Here is an 18,079-nt window from a genome sequence, read left to right as displayed (position 1 = left end):
CGATTCGTCTCCTATTCTCGCGGTACAACGAGAAACTAACGTTATTAGGTGTAAGGAAGGGGAATCTTATCGGGAAGGGTGGGGAATAGTTACGATTTTTCCAAGTTGTTTAAAACTCACGAATATTCGTTACATTGCAAAATTTTGATAATTCGCAGACTTGGGTCACTTCCTAGTTACTGGTCAATACAGCTAAGTAACACGCATCGGCGACCTCGGCAGAAAATGTGTTTACCGCGAGAATAGGAGACGGCCCTATATTTATATTTCTTTTATGAATGGTAGATCTAACGTAGTTATCGAGACACAAAACACTCAAAACTACCAACATGACTGCACTGTCTTACCGGAAAGATGGAAGGGCCTCATGATCGTAAAACTATCTAATTTTGTTCAGAAAACAAAACTTTGTCGACGAGTAATATCACAGCTATCAATAACCACAATATGGCGTGGTGACAATAAAGACGATGTCATGGCAACGTGGTCAGCGCCACATGGCGACATATTTGTTGTAATCATCTCCCTTTATAGTTCGTAAGGAGAGTTATCGCCCCTCCCAACAAACAATCGCCCATATGACTTCTTTCAAAGTTCACTTTCAATCGAGAACATTTCCATGTTTCCGAAATAATCAAATACAAGAGACAAAAAGCGTTTTTTTCTGATGATGAAAATATATTATTATCTGGTTATGTCTTTGATGTCAACTGACAGCATATAGGTTTGTTTGACTGTCATTCTAGCGTTTGGGGTGAATGGATCTAGCTATGAAACTTTACATGTAACAACGTATTATTTTTAACAGCGCTTTGACTAAGATACCTTTTCACGATAGGTATGTTATTACAGGTATCCAGATGGTGACAACGACACCAATACTTGCCATATCGGACATAAATTGTTTCATTCTTATTCCTGTTTAGTCAGTTCACTTTCTGTACAATCGTTCTGCCTTTTAATCAGTGTTTGTCGTCGTATCAAACAAATAAGGCATTATTGTTGTTTCAAGAAACAAACTGCATGTTGTGTGTGTACAAGAATTGTGTTTTCATTTTTTGTTTCTATGACCACCAAAATAACTTCTATAGCTTATTGATATTTATTTCTAAAGACTGATATATCACGTTGCAGATCAACTTGTCAGCGAGATCAATAACGCAAGTCAGGTTTTGTTCTCAAAGACTTCTTTCTCAAGATCTTGGCAATACAGTTATTAATTTTCAATATGGACCTTGGTATCTGGGGAATTGGGTGCTTGGTAGCGCGGCTCGCCTGACTTGTGAGTGAAAGAAAACATCCATTCTTTGTATAAATGAATACTATACACGTGGACACATCTCAGTAAACACAACAGAAACTCAGTCACTTTATAAAGACGTATATAGGGCGTATTAACCCCTATTATGGGGTTACTGGATGAGTATTGTTTTACGTCGCTTTTAGCAATAATCCAGCAATATCACGGCGGGGACACAATATGTGGGCTTCACACATTGTGGGAAATCGAACCCGGGTCTTCTGCAGGACGGGTGAACGCTTTAACAACTAGGCTACCCTACAGTCCCGTACTCTCATAATGAAAATGCAACAAAACGTACGTGATGGGCGATCTATGAAATACATAACATATTTATGCAACTGGGAAAAGATCATTTTAGACTTTTGATTTAAAGCGTCATCACCAGACAACTAGTTCCGAATGTCCACATTATGGCTCGACGGTGTGGCGAGATCGCTCATGGCGGAAATTAAGTGGCGTTTGCAACTCGAAAGCTAAATCTATATTCACATAGGGTAATCGAAAAGCGTGCAGGTCAGTTTCTCATGAAGAAAAGACGCCCGGACTGAAACAGTCGTGGCTTCAAGGAATACGCGATGACGGTACAACGGCCATTTAAGCGTCATGTGCATTACAATATAACAACCATTATTCGGCTTGATGTGCCAATACATCGGCCATTGTTGAGTGTGATATGTTGTTACATAACACGTCTGTGTGTGAATACATTGCCATGTGCAACTATATTTTGTATGTTGTGTATTTTACCATTCTGCTATGGTGCTATTATAGCAGGTCCGTATATAGTCTTTTGTGGGTTGATAGGTAATTTTAAAGAAAAGGTTTGTCCTCAATTGTCTGCGACAACTCAGTTTTGTTATATGGGCTTCTCACAGCACTAGTTGTTCGGTTTTATATATATAAACCTTTGCATTAACAAAAGTTTATTGCTCTACTATTAGTCAGCGCGTGTCAATGCTTGTCAACTCAAGGTAGTCACATCAATGGAAGGGTTTTTAAGACCCGGGTAAAAGTTTGCATCGTCTAAACGCATATTGCTTTTAAACGAGTATTTTCAGGCAGAACACATTTCTCTCTCTCTCTCTCTCTCTCTCTCTCTCTCTCTCTCTCTCTCTCTCTCTCTCTCTCTCTCTCTCTCTCTCTCTCTCTCTCTCTCTCTCTCTCTCTCTCTCTCTCTCTCTCTCTCTCTCTCTCTCCCTCCCTCCCTCCCTCCCTCTCTCTAGAAATAGAAAAAACCCAAACCTCCTTTTCACTGCTCGTCTTACGTTGGAAACCTCACATCAATAAGGAAATTAGGAAGGTGCCGATGTGCCAGCAGGGTACAAGAAGAAAAAATACAAACAAGCAAACAAACAAAAAAGTGTGGCCTGAATAAGCTACCACACGCTCACTTGCTATGAAGATACCGTGATTATCAATTTCAGTATGCATTGACGTAATCGCGTTGTAGTTAAGAACAGTTTGTCAGTGTAAAACAGGGAATGAACTGAAATCGGAATTGTCCTCGTCGTGTTGAACTTGCCTCTTTTAATGAACAGTTTTGTTAAATTGTTTATCCTAAATCTATTTAATTTACCAATTTGACGAGGACACGATACTATGAGGCCGTCATGTTAATGCTTCAGATCAGCGGGTTTGTTGGGGTTTTTCTACCTTATTTCGCATTTGCGTTTGGAGACGATTTTTGGCCTAATTTGTTGAGAATGTTTGAATGTCTATGAAAAGTGATAATTATACGCTTTATGTTTCGAATGAGGTTTTACGGATGTTAACTATCTTTTTATGATGACCATAATTTCGTCAGTTGCACAATATAGAAGTAGACATACATAATATTCATTATTGTTATGGGGCCATTTTGTAAGGTTGTCTGCCCTGCAATCGTAACCAATAGAAGCGCATGTAAAATACTCAGGAGTAGTTTTGATCACAGACCATGTTGTTTTGGAGCTATTTTGAATATTCTGATAATATTTGCTTTCCAGTACTCTCCACTCCGAAATAGCAGTGGGGTCCAGGCAAGACAGAGTTAGACCAGAAATTCCAGACCAACACAGTGAGTAGTTCTGCAAGATTTCACAACCCACACCCTCACCAGAGCTATAATTCTTTTTAACATTTTTTATGAGACGTCAAAGAAGTCAAACGTTCGTGATATGTTGAATTCTTTTTTCAGTGTGACTTATTCTACCCGGTTGTAGAGAAAAATCCTCGTTGAAGAAAACGTTTTTATGTTAGAAACTGATTTATGTATTTATTTGATGAGTTTGTTTAAAAACACATGAAGGAATCACATTTAATGACAAATTAATTTTTCGAATTGTAGCAGTATTAGTACCCAGACCGAAACGTAACTCTTATAATATTGCAATAAAGAAGCTGACAGTCCTTACTTCGTCTTCATTTTCACAGCTTCAAAAAGTTTTGCAGTGTTGTTTTATCTTTTAAATGACATCTAAATAACCATGATGTGCTTATGAATTAAATATCTTTTTCACTGCTGGTTGTTTACCAAGGACCTTTTTCCCGAACACCATTCTGTCCCACCCTGCTGAAAGAAATTAGATCTTTAACAAAAGCCTTCACAGCAGCCTCATGGTTTAAGTTTGCTGTTTGTAGCTAAGAACCTAGTTCGTCTCACAGTCCCTGAACCACATCATTTTCCCCGAGTGCCAATCCCAAGATGCAATGGAAAATCTCTAAATGAAGCAAGTCTAAATTTAGTGTGAAAAGAACTGTGTTCAATTCCCCACATTAGTATAATGTGTGAAGCCCATTTCTGGTGTCTCCAGCCATGATATTGCTGGAATATTGCTCAAGGTGTTTAAAACCCAGCTCACATTGTCACCAGACATATCAGCTAACTTTGAATCCTAAGAACAGACACTGAAACAATATATTTACACAAAAGTTCAAATTCATCAAGGAACTAGTCCCACTGGGCATATCATCCTGCCACATGTGTTATATAGAGACTGTACCACAGGAACTGTCATAGTTATCCCCTCCAAGTTCATACAAAGTGATAGTGCATGGTGGTGCATTATCACCCTCAGACTGGATTATAGATAGTATAGAATGACTTCACTCTTCAGTGAAGGCCCAAATTGGATGAAATATCACTCCTGACTAAGTGCCAAGCATATAACTTGGTGGTATGATAAATGCCAGGCATGATATCTGTGAATGAGATGACTACAGGCTTGGCAGTTTATATATGTTCATGTACCTCCCTTAGGCATGCTAGAAACCAGTGATTATGGGTCAGATATCGGAACTTCATCCAGATTGTGGCCCAAGATGTTTCGGACCTCTATATAGCGTCATATTAAGTATGCTAGACTACAAAAACAAAGAGAATAGCTTTGAAAAATTCTGATATTTGAAAACTTTTCAAGAAGCAGTAAGAAATCAAGAATGTGTTAAACATCAAAATAAAATTGTTCAGCCTACTAGTAAGCATTATTCACAAAATAATTACAATTTGAATTTAAATGTGTTTTTTAATTCAATTTCATTTATTGAATTGAAATACATTCATGAGGTCACAAGAATTAGATATTAAAGAACTGAAGTCAACATGTTGTTGCTGTAATTGTGGTATTAATGTAAGAACAAGTAGACACCGTTCGGAGCAATAATGAAACCGTTATTAACTATATTTTTTCCATGTTTGTTTCAGTCGTTTCTTTTGAAGTATGTGTTGCCAACAGATACAAGCTAAACAAGAAATATCGCAAACTTCAGAGCAAGTCTGATGAGGATCCAGAAAACCTCTCCCTCAAAAACTCTGTTGCACAAGCCAAGGTAGGTTCATACCCTGACAAACCTCTACCCCTTTCCCTACACCATATCTCTAACCATTTATATAATAAACATGTTTTACACAGGCCAAAGTAAGTTCTTAGCCTGTCAACCTCTGTCCCTTTCCCTGCACCATACCTCAAACCATTTATACAAATACTACGCTTTACACAGGTCGATGTGAGTTCTTAGCTTGAGAACCTCTAGCCCGTTTCTCTACACCATACCTCATTCCATTCCTACAATAACCGTTTTACACAGACCAAAGGTGAGTTTCCAGCTGGAGAACCTCTACCCCTAACCCTACACTATACCCCAAATCCTTCCCACAGACATACAGACAATGGTAGCTCCATATAAAGTTCACTTCCTGATAACCTCTACCCCTTCACTTCTCCATACCGGAACCATTTTAACAATTACTATATAAAGTTCACTTCCTGATAACCTCTACCCCTTCACTTCTCCATACCGGAACCATTTTAACAATTACTATATAAAGTTCACTTCCTGATAACCTCTACCCCTTCACTTCTCCATACCGGAACCATTTTAACAATTACTATATAAAGTTCACTTCCTGATAACCTCTACCCCTTCACTTCTCCATACCGGAACCATTTTAACAATTACTATATAAAGTTCACTTCCTGATAACCTCTACCCCTTCACTTCTCCATACCGGAACCATTTTAACAATTACTATATAAAGTTCACTTCCTGATAACCTCTACCCCTTCACTTCTCCATACCGGAACCATTTTAACAATTACTATATAAAGTTCACTTCCTGATAACCTCTACCCCTTCACTTCTCCATACCGGAACCATTTTAACAATTACTATATAAAGTTCACTTCCTGATAACCTCTACCCCTTCACTTCTCCATACCGGAACCATTTTAACAATTACTATGTTGCAAAGGCCAGGGAAGGTTTTTAACCTCACAATCTTAACCCCCTTCTCCACACAACCCCCAAATCCTTCAAACAGAAACACAGACAATGGTTGCTCCAGGCAAAGTTCACATCAGGTAGGTTTGGGTTGAAAAATAACTAAGTTTGATGCATATCTGGCCCTATTACCTCCAAAACGCATGCACGCACACATGCACGCACACACCACCCTCTCCTCTCCCCTCTCCAATGAACCCACAAACTCCCGCTCACTCCCCACCCACTACATCACAGGATATACAGACTTCTACACCACCTTTTCAACAACATTACAAGCTTCACCAAAGATTTGGTTATGTCAATACAGAAGTTATTGGTCCATTTTCTATATGGACAGAAGGGTAACAAATAATGATTTGAATAAATATTGTTGCTGCGTTGAGATTACATAGTGTCTGGTGCCTCTTGATGGATGTCAAAAATAGACATGTTGAAACATCAGCAATATGAGCATTTGTCTGTCATCGCAGTGCAGAGAAATCTTATGGATTTCAGTTCTTATGATAAAGGAACAATACTATTTAATTTGGTTTTATTAAATTTTTGTTTTATTTTGAAACCATGACAGTTTTGAAACATGTTTTCAAAGAAGTATCTGGAACAGTACTTGTTGATAGGGTTTTAAGAAATGTTTGTTGTTTTATTTCTAAACCATGATAATTTGTAAATGTTTTTGAAGAATTATTCTAATAATAGGAAATATTATGTTAATGTCAGTGTTGCTGTAGAAATCTTGAGAATGGAGCATTTCAATTTGAGGGGTTATTTTTAGAGATGTTGTATTTAAAAAATTAGTTGATCTCAAATTCCTTTGCTTTTTTGGTAATATATGAAACATAAGTAACTGACATCTAAGTCAACAGTTTCAGACAGGCTTATTGTCTGTCAGGTAAGCATACAAGATACATTAATAGATAATTAAATACATGAACCAGGTATCTGTTGGAAGATTAATGTCAAACCTGTATTTGTTGTCTGATTATGAAGCTAATTACAGGTGTAAATTATTGATGTGTTGACAGATAGCAGCTCAAGCCGAAGAAGAGGACAATGCACTGGAACAGAAGAGGCAACTGGGCAAGAAGGTTCTGTATGGACAAGTTATACAGGTAATGTGGAGGTGTCTTGAATCAGTCTCTTTTTGTAACAATTTGTTTCATCTTTCAGTGACATTTCAAAGTTGGTATAATGAACAGGAGAGGAACGATGTTTCATTTGAAATACATCCCATCTATACAATAACAGTATGTAAATATCAGTCTGAACCAGACAATCCAGTGATTGCGATCATTAACATTTATGTAGGATGCACTGACATGCACCAAACAAGTCAGCGAGTTTGACCACCAGACCCTGTAGTTGCCTCTGACAAGCAAGGGTTGCTGAAGACAAGTTATATTGATGACAGATCAACAGTGTCATAAACATAAAATTGATATGCACATGTCCCCTAGCCACATTTGCCTCTCTTGAAAGGGAAGAAATAGATAAGCTAGAGTACAGAGCAGTCATAAAGTTTCAGGTCCTCAAGGGCCACCCAGCGAAAGCACATGGAAGAGAGAGTCCCACAGGAAATAAAAATGTTTCATGTTATGTAAATTCAAACAAAAAAACATGTATATCTGAAGCTGTAACAAAACAACATATTACATCTCTTACAAAACTTCCTTTAATTAAAAAAGCAAAGGCTTGTCACTGTTGTCCACAAGGCAATAACAGCTCACTTCATGATTATGCCATTTATTGAGACTGAAAGCTTATGAGTTCTAGGAACTCACTACAGCATGTACTTTGTGGCTGTTTACAAAACCTTGACCTGTTTGTTCTGTTTATTTTGTTTGTGTGTCCCCATGGTGAGATGAGAATTTCCTGTTCAGACTGTTATAAGCAGATGGCACAGTCAGTGTTTAAAGTGGACAGTGATTGCTTGATTGATGACCTGGAAGATTACATGGTGTCTCTTGTGACCATGGTGACAGGGTCCTTTCAGAATGGTGATAGATGTACCTGAGGAACAGAAAGGAGTGGGGACCATTTCAAAATCCATAAGTTCAATAGGTATCAGTGAAATTGCATTCATTATTGAATAAACTATTTAAGACTCACACATCTTGAAAAGGGATTCTTAATGTCATTAAGGTGTTTTGAAAATATATTCTGTTATTATGAGTGGACTTACTTTTATGAAAGATTCATATGGGTTAAAAATATAGCTCAGAAATAGTTTGAGATGGTCCCTCAATGATTCCAGACAAGGCAATGTATGGCAAAGCCTCCATGCTTGAAAACATTTGTAGAATGTACTCAAGGCACTGAAAGAATGTATTGATCTTGTTTATTGTGAAACACCAAACAAACTAATCAGTGATGTAGTCTTTATCATACATGAAGTGTTTAGACAGCAAAGGTCATCCATTCACGGGAGACATGTTTGCTAGGCTTTAATATCAAGAACTATACCGGGTTCTGGGAATGGATACAGTTTGAATTAGATCAGTGAATATTTTCTTAATAATTCTTCGTTGATTTATTTTGGCTAGGAAGATTATTTTTCTGCAGGGTTCAATTTAAGATGTGTTAATCTACATGCATCAGGTGCTACCTAAGATAAAAAACTAGTTGCACCAGATAAATACCAGATGCACTGCTTTTATTGCAGAGTGTAATGAAAGAAATATGCTTTTGAATTATTTAGATGTTAAATTGAGAAGTTTACCCACTCAAGAATTGACTTGCACCCGGTGCAAGTTGGCTAATGACTAGGCTGCACCAGTGCAAGTTACAGAGCACTAGACAGAGCCTTGTTCTGTTGTTGATATTTTAATAACAACACACACAGTGAAGCTGTGAAGTTTGATACCATTGTAAAACTGCACATAATAACCTAGCATGTAATGAAAGACAGCTATCCCCATAACAGACATGCTGGTAAAACTCCCAGCGTTGGGTGTAAAGTATCAAAAGACTCAATTTAATGGGGAAACAGACAGGACTAAACCAATAGCGTAAATGGAGGAGCTGGGACTTTGAACAGCATGTCACAGGACTTTGATTTTTGTAAACATTTAAAGCCTCTTATGTCTGTGTAACATTTGCATTCTTAACAAATTGTAATAATTTGTTTATTCACAGTAACTTCTTTAGGTAAATCAGTAGACTTTGCCCATATTAGTTTTCATTAGGGTTCTTGATGTCTCAAAATGATGGACTAAATGTATTGACTCCAATGTGTATATTTTTTGTCCTAAAGTACCCAGCCATACATATGTGCTGATTACTATTAAAGTTATCTCCAATGTTGGTGCCATCAAATACTGAGTAAATCAAATGGTTAAACAAAAGGGATTTGTCCACAGGTGACTTCTGTCAGGGAATGTTTTAATTTTTTAATGCATGGCTGTATTTTGTTGCCATGTACTTGAAAAATGTCTCAGATCATCAAAGATGGCTTCCACAAGGGCTCAGAACATTTCTTGGAGGATATCATTACAATTAAACTAGTGCCTATAGTTCTGTATGATTGTGACATCACTGGATACCATGACAACACAATCAAATAGAATCATTAAATTCTCTGCTTCTGAAACTGTTCACAAACAAAACAATTTGGAAGTATAATTTTGCATTAGATATTGTTTTATCCTTGTCTCTTCTAAGTATTAATAAGTGATAAGTAATAATATTCTTGGCCCCCTGATATTTGAACTTTTATCAGCTTGTCTGCATATATGATCTCCAAAAATGCTTGGGTGAAGATCTCAGTAAATTACCTTGAAGAAAGCATTTGTAGTCTATACATATTATGGGCCTAATCTGAGATACAGCTGTAGGAAAGTGTTTATAGTGTAATAGTATATGCTGTAACATGTGTTACCATGGTTACTGAATGTCCGATTGAGTCAGGAAGTAATGGTGTATAAACCATGACAAGGGCAGGCAACTGTTGCAAAGAACAAGAGACAAGACTTTTCCTGTGTTACTGTTTCAGCTGCGCCACCTGTTCACGGGGAAGTATGTTCACGTCAGCACCACCAAGACCTCCCAGACTGAGAGCAACAACATGGCGGTAAGGGACCATTCATTATTTATGTATGGGGTGAGGGGTGATGATAATTTTTATGGAAAGGCATATACAGTAAGAATTTATGTGTGAAATAAATACTTTTAATTTTTTTTTAAGTATGATTCATCTTTCCATGTTTATGGTTTTCATTTGCATTTTAGTTTTTAGATTTTTTACAATACACCATAAACTGTTTACATGTGGGTTCCTTTCATATTTCCTATGGTATTAATTCTTTATTAGTTCCTTTTGTGTGTTTAACATTTGAAGATGGAAATATCTTAGGTCTTCAGTGTTTAATTTAGGATTATGACTTTCATGCTTAGTTGTTAAACAACAGAAAATGTCTTATAGAATTATGATATAAGTGGAAATTTTGGTCTCAAGGAATGTAATGGAACATTTTTTTAGGTATTTATTTGGGTTAAGAGTGTATTTTTTCCTATTTCATTTCCCCACATATAACTTATCAAGTGTCCATAGAATAATTCAACACAGCTTGTTCATGAGATTTATAAAGTATCTAAACAATCTGTGTTTGATGTTCCAGGTTGACCTGTTAAATGGTAATGCCAAACATGCTCAGTTCCGGATCATGCCCAGATACAAGGTCAAGGCTGAGGGTGATGTGGTATGTGTCGTGTCCTTGAACACTTGTCAGCTGAAGCTGTTTTCAAGAAAACAGTGTGTTTGTTATGTCATTGTTTGTTTTTAACCCCTCTTGTTATGTAATGTGATCTGCATTCGCGCACATCTGCACGTGAGCGTGACATGATTGTTCAAGTCTGTACATAACACCTCTAAGCTCACAAAGGCACTAAACCAATACAAGCAATTTATTTTTAATGCTTTTATTGCCATTTCAGTTTATTCTAAGATGTGTTGAATTGAAAATTAGATAAAATTTTGATTTCATCTTAATGAAGATGACTGCCAGATGTGTACAAAGTTAAGATTGTGCATTTATTTTTAGGTTCAAATTGATGACCAGATTGTGTTGGACAGCATCAAATCTTCCGGCCAGTTCTTACACGTCAGTCGGATTTTGCTGGGGGTCACCTCTGTCTACCATAACAGGTCAGTACCTTGACCAGTTGGTCCGACAAAGTTGCTGTTGCAAATGCAAACGTTAAAAATATCATAGAAACTCCAAAATACACATAACAAAATTATGAAAACCCTGTTATGTATATTCTGTTAAACAACATGATATATTGTGGCATTTTGTTTAACAGTTACCAGATGTTGTTTAGAATTAGACAGGTTTATCTGTGAAACTTAAAGTTCAAATTTTCGAAAGGTTCTCTGTAACACTGAAGGTTAAATTTGTCCTAAAGTAAACAAAATTTAATAATTTAAGAACACTCTATTAATTTCAATTCAGTTTTACCTGATACATTTTGTACATGGTTTCAAAGTAGTTGTTTGTAGGTTAAAGAAGAACAAAATGAAATGTAACAGAAATTCTGCAGACAAAAGTATTTGACAATTTTTAAGCATACGCAACACTTTTGCAACTGGAATCCTTGTATAATTGGTTACTCCATAATTATGCTGAAAGGAGTGTATCCTATCAGGACATATCTAAATGAGTAACATACAGTAGCGATAGTGGATTTCTAAGTCTTTATGTACTTTCTATGACTGAATCTTCTAGAGTTGATATTCTAATGCTTATTACTAACTGCCTTCATCAATATGCATTGAGTGAATAGTTTGGCTTTGCAGTAAAATTATTCCATCTTGCTTCCCTTGTTTTTGAAACTTGCTAGACTCTATTGTATATTCTTGGAGATAATATTGCCATTTTTATACTTCTTCAAACATTGAGAGAACTAAAAATACAGATTAATTTGATGCCCCATCAAGACCTGGTTCTGTACAGAAGTTGTGATAGGTAGGACCATATGCTATTATGCCATAAAAGCCATTATCCTGACATACACATGTTGTTGCTAGTGCCTTGACCAAAGTGTCGGAGAGGTATGTAGCGTGTATGTCTCCAGACTACACTTGTACATCTCTTGTTGTTCATGCTTTGTGCCTTCATCCCAATTGTAAACATCTGCACACTGTAGCGCAGGCAGAATCCTTGTACTGACTCAGCTCAACCATGCTGCCAAAGACTTTTCAAGACTTTTTTTCTTTATTCAAGAATGTTAGACTTTCAAACTTCCTTATCCTGTATTTTCACCGTTTTCTGTTTTTCAGAACCTTTCATGATAAATTTGGCAACAGAATGAAAATAATGCCCTTTTAAATAGTCTGTATATTTTTACATACTATCACTATATAATTTTCATTTTGCACAGATAGAATCCAAAATTGTTTATGAACACAGTGGACTATGTAGAGTTGTCTCCCTTACCCACACCTGGATTTGCTAGCTATGCTTTTACCTATGTTACAATGACTACCTCTTTCTTGTTAAGTTTTGTTTTGCCATGGTAAAATGTTGACAGACTTTGATTTATTATGGAAATTCTGCTCGATATGGAATTACATCAAATTCACTTTTTTGCTCTTTTTGTTTTGTTTTTTTTTGCTATTCTTAGGTTAGTTTCCTGTTCAGTGTTAGTGTTAGTGTCTTGTTTAGTGTTGGCATTAGTTTCATGTTGACTTCAGCACACTCTTGATCATTGTCTTGACTCATTGGAATTTTTCACTCATTATATGTGTCAAAATAGGTGTTTTTGTGGGGTTTTTTACGTACCATTTTGATGTTTCATTAAATATGAAATAATGTTTTCACTGATCTTGCATTTCCACAGGAATTCATAAATCACAAAATGCTGAGAAAATACAAGCAAAAACACAAGAAAGCTTATTCTCCGTTACAAATGAATTCTGAAATATGTGGAAAGCTTAAAAGTAGTGTCATAAAAAAGATGTTATTCATTAAGTTCAAATGTCTTTCACAGTGAGGAATATTTGTGTCACATATCAGTCTTGTTACGAACTGTGGTGATTCTAGACACGCCATACTTGTCACAATGGACTCACCATACTGGTCACGATAGACTCACCATACTTGTCAGAATAGACTCACCATACTTGTTAGAATAAGACTCATCATACTCATCAGAATAGACTCATCATACTTGTCAGAATAGACTCACCGTACTTATCAGAATAGACTCACCATACTTGTCAGAATAGACTCACCATACTTGTCAGAATAGACTCCCCCTACTTGTCAGAATAGACTCACCATACTTGTCAGAATAAGACTCATCAGGTTTGGTTTATTATAAGTGCAGACCCTGACTTCCATGAATAGAAGCCTGGTTTTGACCAATTAACACTCCGATTACATAGCAAACATGGCTTATCTTACTAATCATTAACAACTCATGACCAGTATTATAACAGTTTATCCCACAGATAACAACCTTACCTTGTCACCTTACATGGATGATGTTAGTTTTGTTGTTTGACCAAGATTTGTTGTTTTTGTTGTTCTGAAGTAACGATGCATGTCTCCTGTGTATATGACAGCTATGAGTTGAACCTGTCTGTGCGTCAGTCCGGCTTCACTGTGTACAGGAAGTACAAGCCCTCCACTGAGGATGAAAACAAGGTCAAGGTAAGAACCTCCTTTCTTCTAATTCCCAAAAACAGATTCATGAAGATCCAGGTTAGAACTGAGGTGACCAACAATATTGGGTGCTCTGGCTCGCTGACTTGGTTGACACACATCATCATAGATATGTTTGACAGAAAATCATTATAATAATACTAGTACATATTTTGTACACAGCAGAACCGACTGATGCCAGTAACATGATTAAAGAATGTGCAACTGCTAGTATTTTGGCTCAGTTTTTAAAGAACTACGTGAACAGATCAGCACCTGTATGATTGTATTGTTTCAGGTGGGTGACCTCGTACGGTTCTACCACAAGGAGATGGAAGCCTACCTTGTTGCTGAGGGCCTGTTTAATGATGAACTCACAGAAGATGGTGAGTTATATAAAATTCATGGTTTAACTGCCAGGTTGTCTCTCACTTGTTTCATTTCTATAAATGTTAACCTGGAACTACTGCATCCTTGTTGTTGAATTGGTCTTCTACATGTTAGATGTTATAATTAGATACATCTTACACTGTTTTCATTTTTCACCAGTTCATCTCAGGATGCGTCCGATTGACCAGGCAAACCCAAAGACCATGTTCCCCAGCAGCTCAGCGGTGACCTACTGGCAGATTGAACTTCAGGAAGGGCCAATCACAGGTGAGTAGCCATGGTAACTTGTTCCATTACAGTTCTGCAGCAACCTGTAACTGGCCAATCAAACTCAGGAAAGATCAGCCATTATTATGGTAAATAATAACTGTACTCCCCCATTTTGACCGTAATAAATTATGATCAGATTTTGTTTAAGTGTGTGTAAATCACAGTTTGCTGACATCTTGTGTAGTGAAAGTGGTGTCTCATCAGTTAGTGGAATTTATGACTCTGTGGAGTGGTCTGTACAAACTGCACCAAGGAATCTTGAGTAGGCTAGCACTAAATGTAAGCCCAAGCATTCATTCAAGCTGGTATAAATAGGCATATGCTCATATATGGTTGCATGCGTACAACATGTGAAGCCCATTTCTGGTGTCCCCAGCTGTGATATTGCTGAAATATTGCTAAAAACAGCATAAAACCACACTCTCTCACTCTCTTAATGAATTGGTTGTTTAGTCGGTTTAGTAGGTCATTGTCTTAGTATGTACAACATTCATTTGTTGATGTCATTTGTTGCCACCAGGTGGAGTACTGAAGTGGGAACAGCAGTGTCGCATCATCCACATGTGCACCCGGAAGTACCTCACAGTAAACGACAAGAGTCAAGTGACCTTGACCTCGGATTACCTTGACCCCAACACTGTGTTCAGGTTACATGCCGTTATCAGGGTAAGTTTTATGATATGGAATTTGTTTTTATTTTCATAAAATATTAACTTTGATAATGAAGTTTGTCTTTGTCCAGTGACAGATGTGATCAAATTGATGTCCCCCATATCTCATTGGATGTATTATGTTTCCAGTGTTAATAATAATAATAACAAACTGCTCAAAATTAGAAATGGCCTTTTTGGAATAAACGTAATGATAACTGAGATAAAACATTAAGGACTAGACTGGTATTCATGATGGGGTTGAAGGCAACAAAACGTTTCACCAGAGCCCCTTAACATTTTGAAGACACATCAATTTTGGGTCTGGAACTGTAGCGACTTATTACATTTTTATCCCTGCCACATTTTTTGGCACTGTAGACCAGAAGTACCTACAGAGATGCCTCCCATTGTTAGGAAGACCAATAACGAGAATCTTCTAATTATTGTGATCATCATTTTTTTTTTAAGATAACCCACTATCCTTAGTAGTGCAAATCTATGTTTCTTCATAATTGTACTCATGCATACATTACTAGTATTTGTTTTGTATCACAGAGAACATGTCTTGTATATTCTGGCAAAGAACAATATAATAAGAAATTCACAGAAACTGGTAATACTGAAAGACTTTAGGGTTTAGGGGAGTATGTTTTCATGGAATCTAAAAGATGAATTTTAGTTGTTAACATGGAAGAACATTCTTTTATTCCCTGGTAGATAAATGTTTTTCCTATCCCCATAGGAAGAAGAAGAAATTCGGATGCTACAATGTTCTAAAAATGGAAATTCCTTTAAGTGAGAATTAGATTCCAAGTTTTTCATTTTTTTCTGGAACCTGTGTAAAGAAAACTGTATTCATTGGTAAATTGTTGTGATTCCTGGCTAGATAAGTGGGGTGTCCCTCCCAACAGGATTTGTGATTCAAGTAAGTACGTATACAGACACTGATGCATGTCAGGAACATTCACAAATAGAGGTTTTGAAAATCAGACAGCATGATTCAGTGAAACATTTGCTTGAAAGTTGCAGTAAACTAGCTTGCTGATCTTAGCTGTGGTATAATGTACTATTAGTTTTTAGTTACTGTTAGTTTTTTTTTGTTGAAAATAAATGATTCAATGGAAACTATTTGTATACTTAAATAATGCATGAAAAATATGAGCAATTATCCATAATTATCGTTGTAAGTGAATTTTGTGAGTGGTATCGTGAGCATGCTTAAAGTTCAACAATGCAGGAAATAGTGTTGTAGAAGTGAAATGTCTTTTGCGTGTGTCATAGCCATTTGGTCCAGAATTGGTTAAGGGAATGATCTTTCAGATAGAAACTTGGTGGATCTGACATTACAACGCTTTTGGGCCACTGTTTAAGTTTGTGACACAAGTCCACAAATAGATCAATGCAACTGATTTAGAGAATATATATTAGTGTGTAAGTCATGGACACTTACAGTTTCTTTGCTGACTATTAGCACTTCATATCTTTTAGAAAATAACGTCCTAGGTAAATCAGTGAATAAATCATTTCATAATGAATGTAATTATGACACATATATATTTAAGACATGAATACCATGGTGTGAGCCACTATGTTGCATGGCAAAGTGTGTGACCTTGACCTTAACATCAAATTAGGCATCAGAGTCAGTTGATTTGATCCTGCTTGCCCCTGACATTATTGATGATCGTATTGGAGATACAGCTCAAAACTAACAGCGTAGTAAACCTGCCAAGTTGCTGAAACATCGAACAGCTGATTTTATTTGAGAGACAGCTGTCAGATTGAAAGCTGAGAGATTGACAGGTGCCTCGTACATTACTTGGTTTGATTGGTCATTAGGGTTGTTTCATTGGCACTGGTTTCACAGAATGATGACAATTTACATGGACAGTGACTGAGATTATTTGGACTGTTGAGGTATCGCTACGCCTGCACATTCTTGTACCAACAGGGGTGGTCTTTATGTCTAGTACAATATGTTGACTGTTATTTAAAGGTTGACATCTTTGATGTAGAATTTCAGATAAATTTGACATGAAATTTGTATGCATGGTTCTTTTTCAGAAACTTCAAAATTTAGTTGTATACATGGACGAACATGTGTTTTAAATTATGGAAACATGTTTATATGATAGTGGTATTTTCAGTGAAAACCGTATTCAGATGAATGAAAAATTTAAAAGATCTGTGTTTGTGTGCGATTTCAAAGTTGGGTAAAAACTTGTACGTGTACCTGTAAATTGCAGCCTTTTACTATCTTATGATTGTTACTGCATGTCTGTTAAAGCCCTCGGTATGTGCATGGGATTGGCATTGTCTGGCATGATTCCAAATTGTTTACACATTTGGACATTTCCTACATGATTCTCGTTCCTGTTTTAAATGTTTATATAATGTACATATTTAGCTAGGTTTTTAAAATAATATCACTTATTACATATTTCAAATCAACAATATGGAATAAATAAATATGTAAATATGTAATATCAAATAAGTTGCTAGGGGAATCGTGTGCATGCACTGAATTGTTTAGTCCTGGTATTTACCATTTTCCAAATATCAGCACAACAGAGAAAGCAGTGCTCCAATAATGTCCCGACATTCAGTGCAGATTGTGTCGTTAGTTCCCCCTGTCAATCAATGTTGATGAAATGATTATTGATGTTTTTGTCAAAGTGTTCATATTGCCTGGCATTATATTGAGCTCCCATAACGATGGGTGATGAAGATCGTGATATTTGATTGGTGTACATGATTGATGATGACACAACATTCCAATTGTCTTTGTATTTTGTTTACGAATTTCTTTTCACATTTATGCAGTGTATGGATTTTTACACCAATTTGTATGCATGTAATGTATTTTTCTCTGGAGCAAGTTATTTTCATGTTTTATGGAAAAGCTTTCCCCAGTAACATAAAAAACACCCCATCTGTATGGGATTGAGCATGATGAAGACAGACTGTAACACATGTTATCATGTTTTGGGGGATATTGTGAGTTCATAATCTAAGTGTACATACATGTAGTTTCGTGATAGATTGATTTCGTATCGGTCCTG

At 36.5% G+C, this 18,079-nt stretch overlaps 1 protein-coding gene across 1 annotated transcript in view; it reads left to right on the top strand.

Moving 5' to 3' along the window:
• Positions 1–18,079, top strand: part of LOC137280769 (inositol 1,4,5-trisphosphate-gated calcium channel ITPR2-like) — a 131,254-nt gene that overhangs the window by 31,293 nt on the left and 81,882 nt on the right. The window contains exons 2-12 of the mRNA XM_067811983.1: positions 3,289–3,359; positions 4,986–5,110; positions 7,087–7,173; positions 10,053–10,130; positions 10,678–10,758; positions 11,101–11,204; positions 12,087–12,110; positions 13,626–13,713; positions 14,003–14,090; positions 14,254–14,361; positions 14,885–15,030. Of these exons, the coding sequence (XP_067668084.1) occupies positions 3,289–3,359; positions 4,986–5,110; positions 7,087–7,173; positions 10,053–10,130; positions 10,678–10,758; positions 11,101–11,204; positions 12,087–12,110; positions 13,626–13,713; positions 14,003–14,090; positions 14,254–14,361; positions 14,885–15,030 (1,000 nt within the window). The remainder of the gene's footprint in view (positions 1–3,288; positions 3,360–4,985; positions 5,111–7,086; positions 7,174–10,052; positions 10,131–10,677; positions 10,759–11,100; positions 11,205–12,086; positions 12,111–13,625; positions 13,714–14,002; positions 14,091–14,253; positions 14,362–14,884; positions 15,031–18,079) is intronic.

This window comes from Haliotis asinina, chromosome 4, assembly GCF_037392515.1.
Source record: "Haliotis asinina isolate JCU_RB_2024 chromosome 4, JCU_Hal_asi_v2, whole genome shotgun sequence".
NCBI lineage: Eukaryota > Metazoa > Mollusca > Gastropoda > Lepetellida > Haliotidae > Haliotis > Haliotis asinina.
This window is presented reverse-complemented; position numbering and strand designations above follow the sequence as displayed.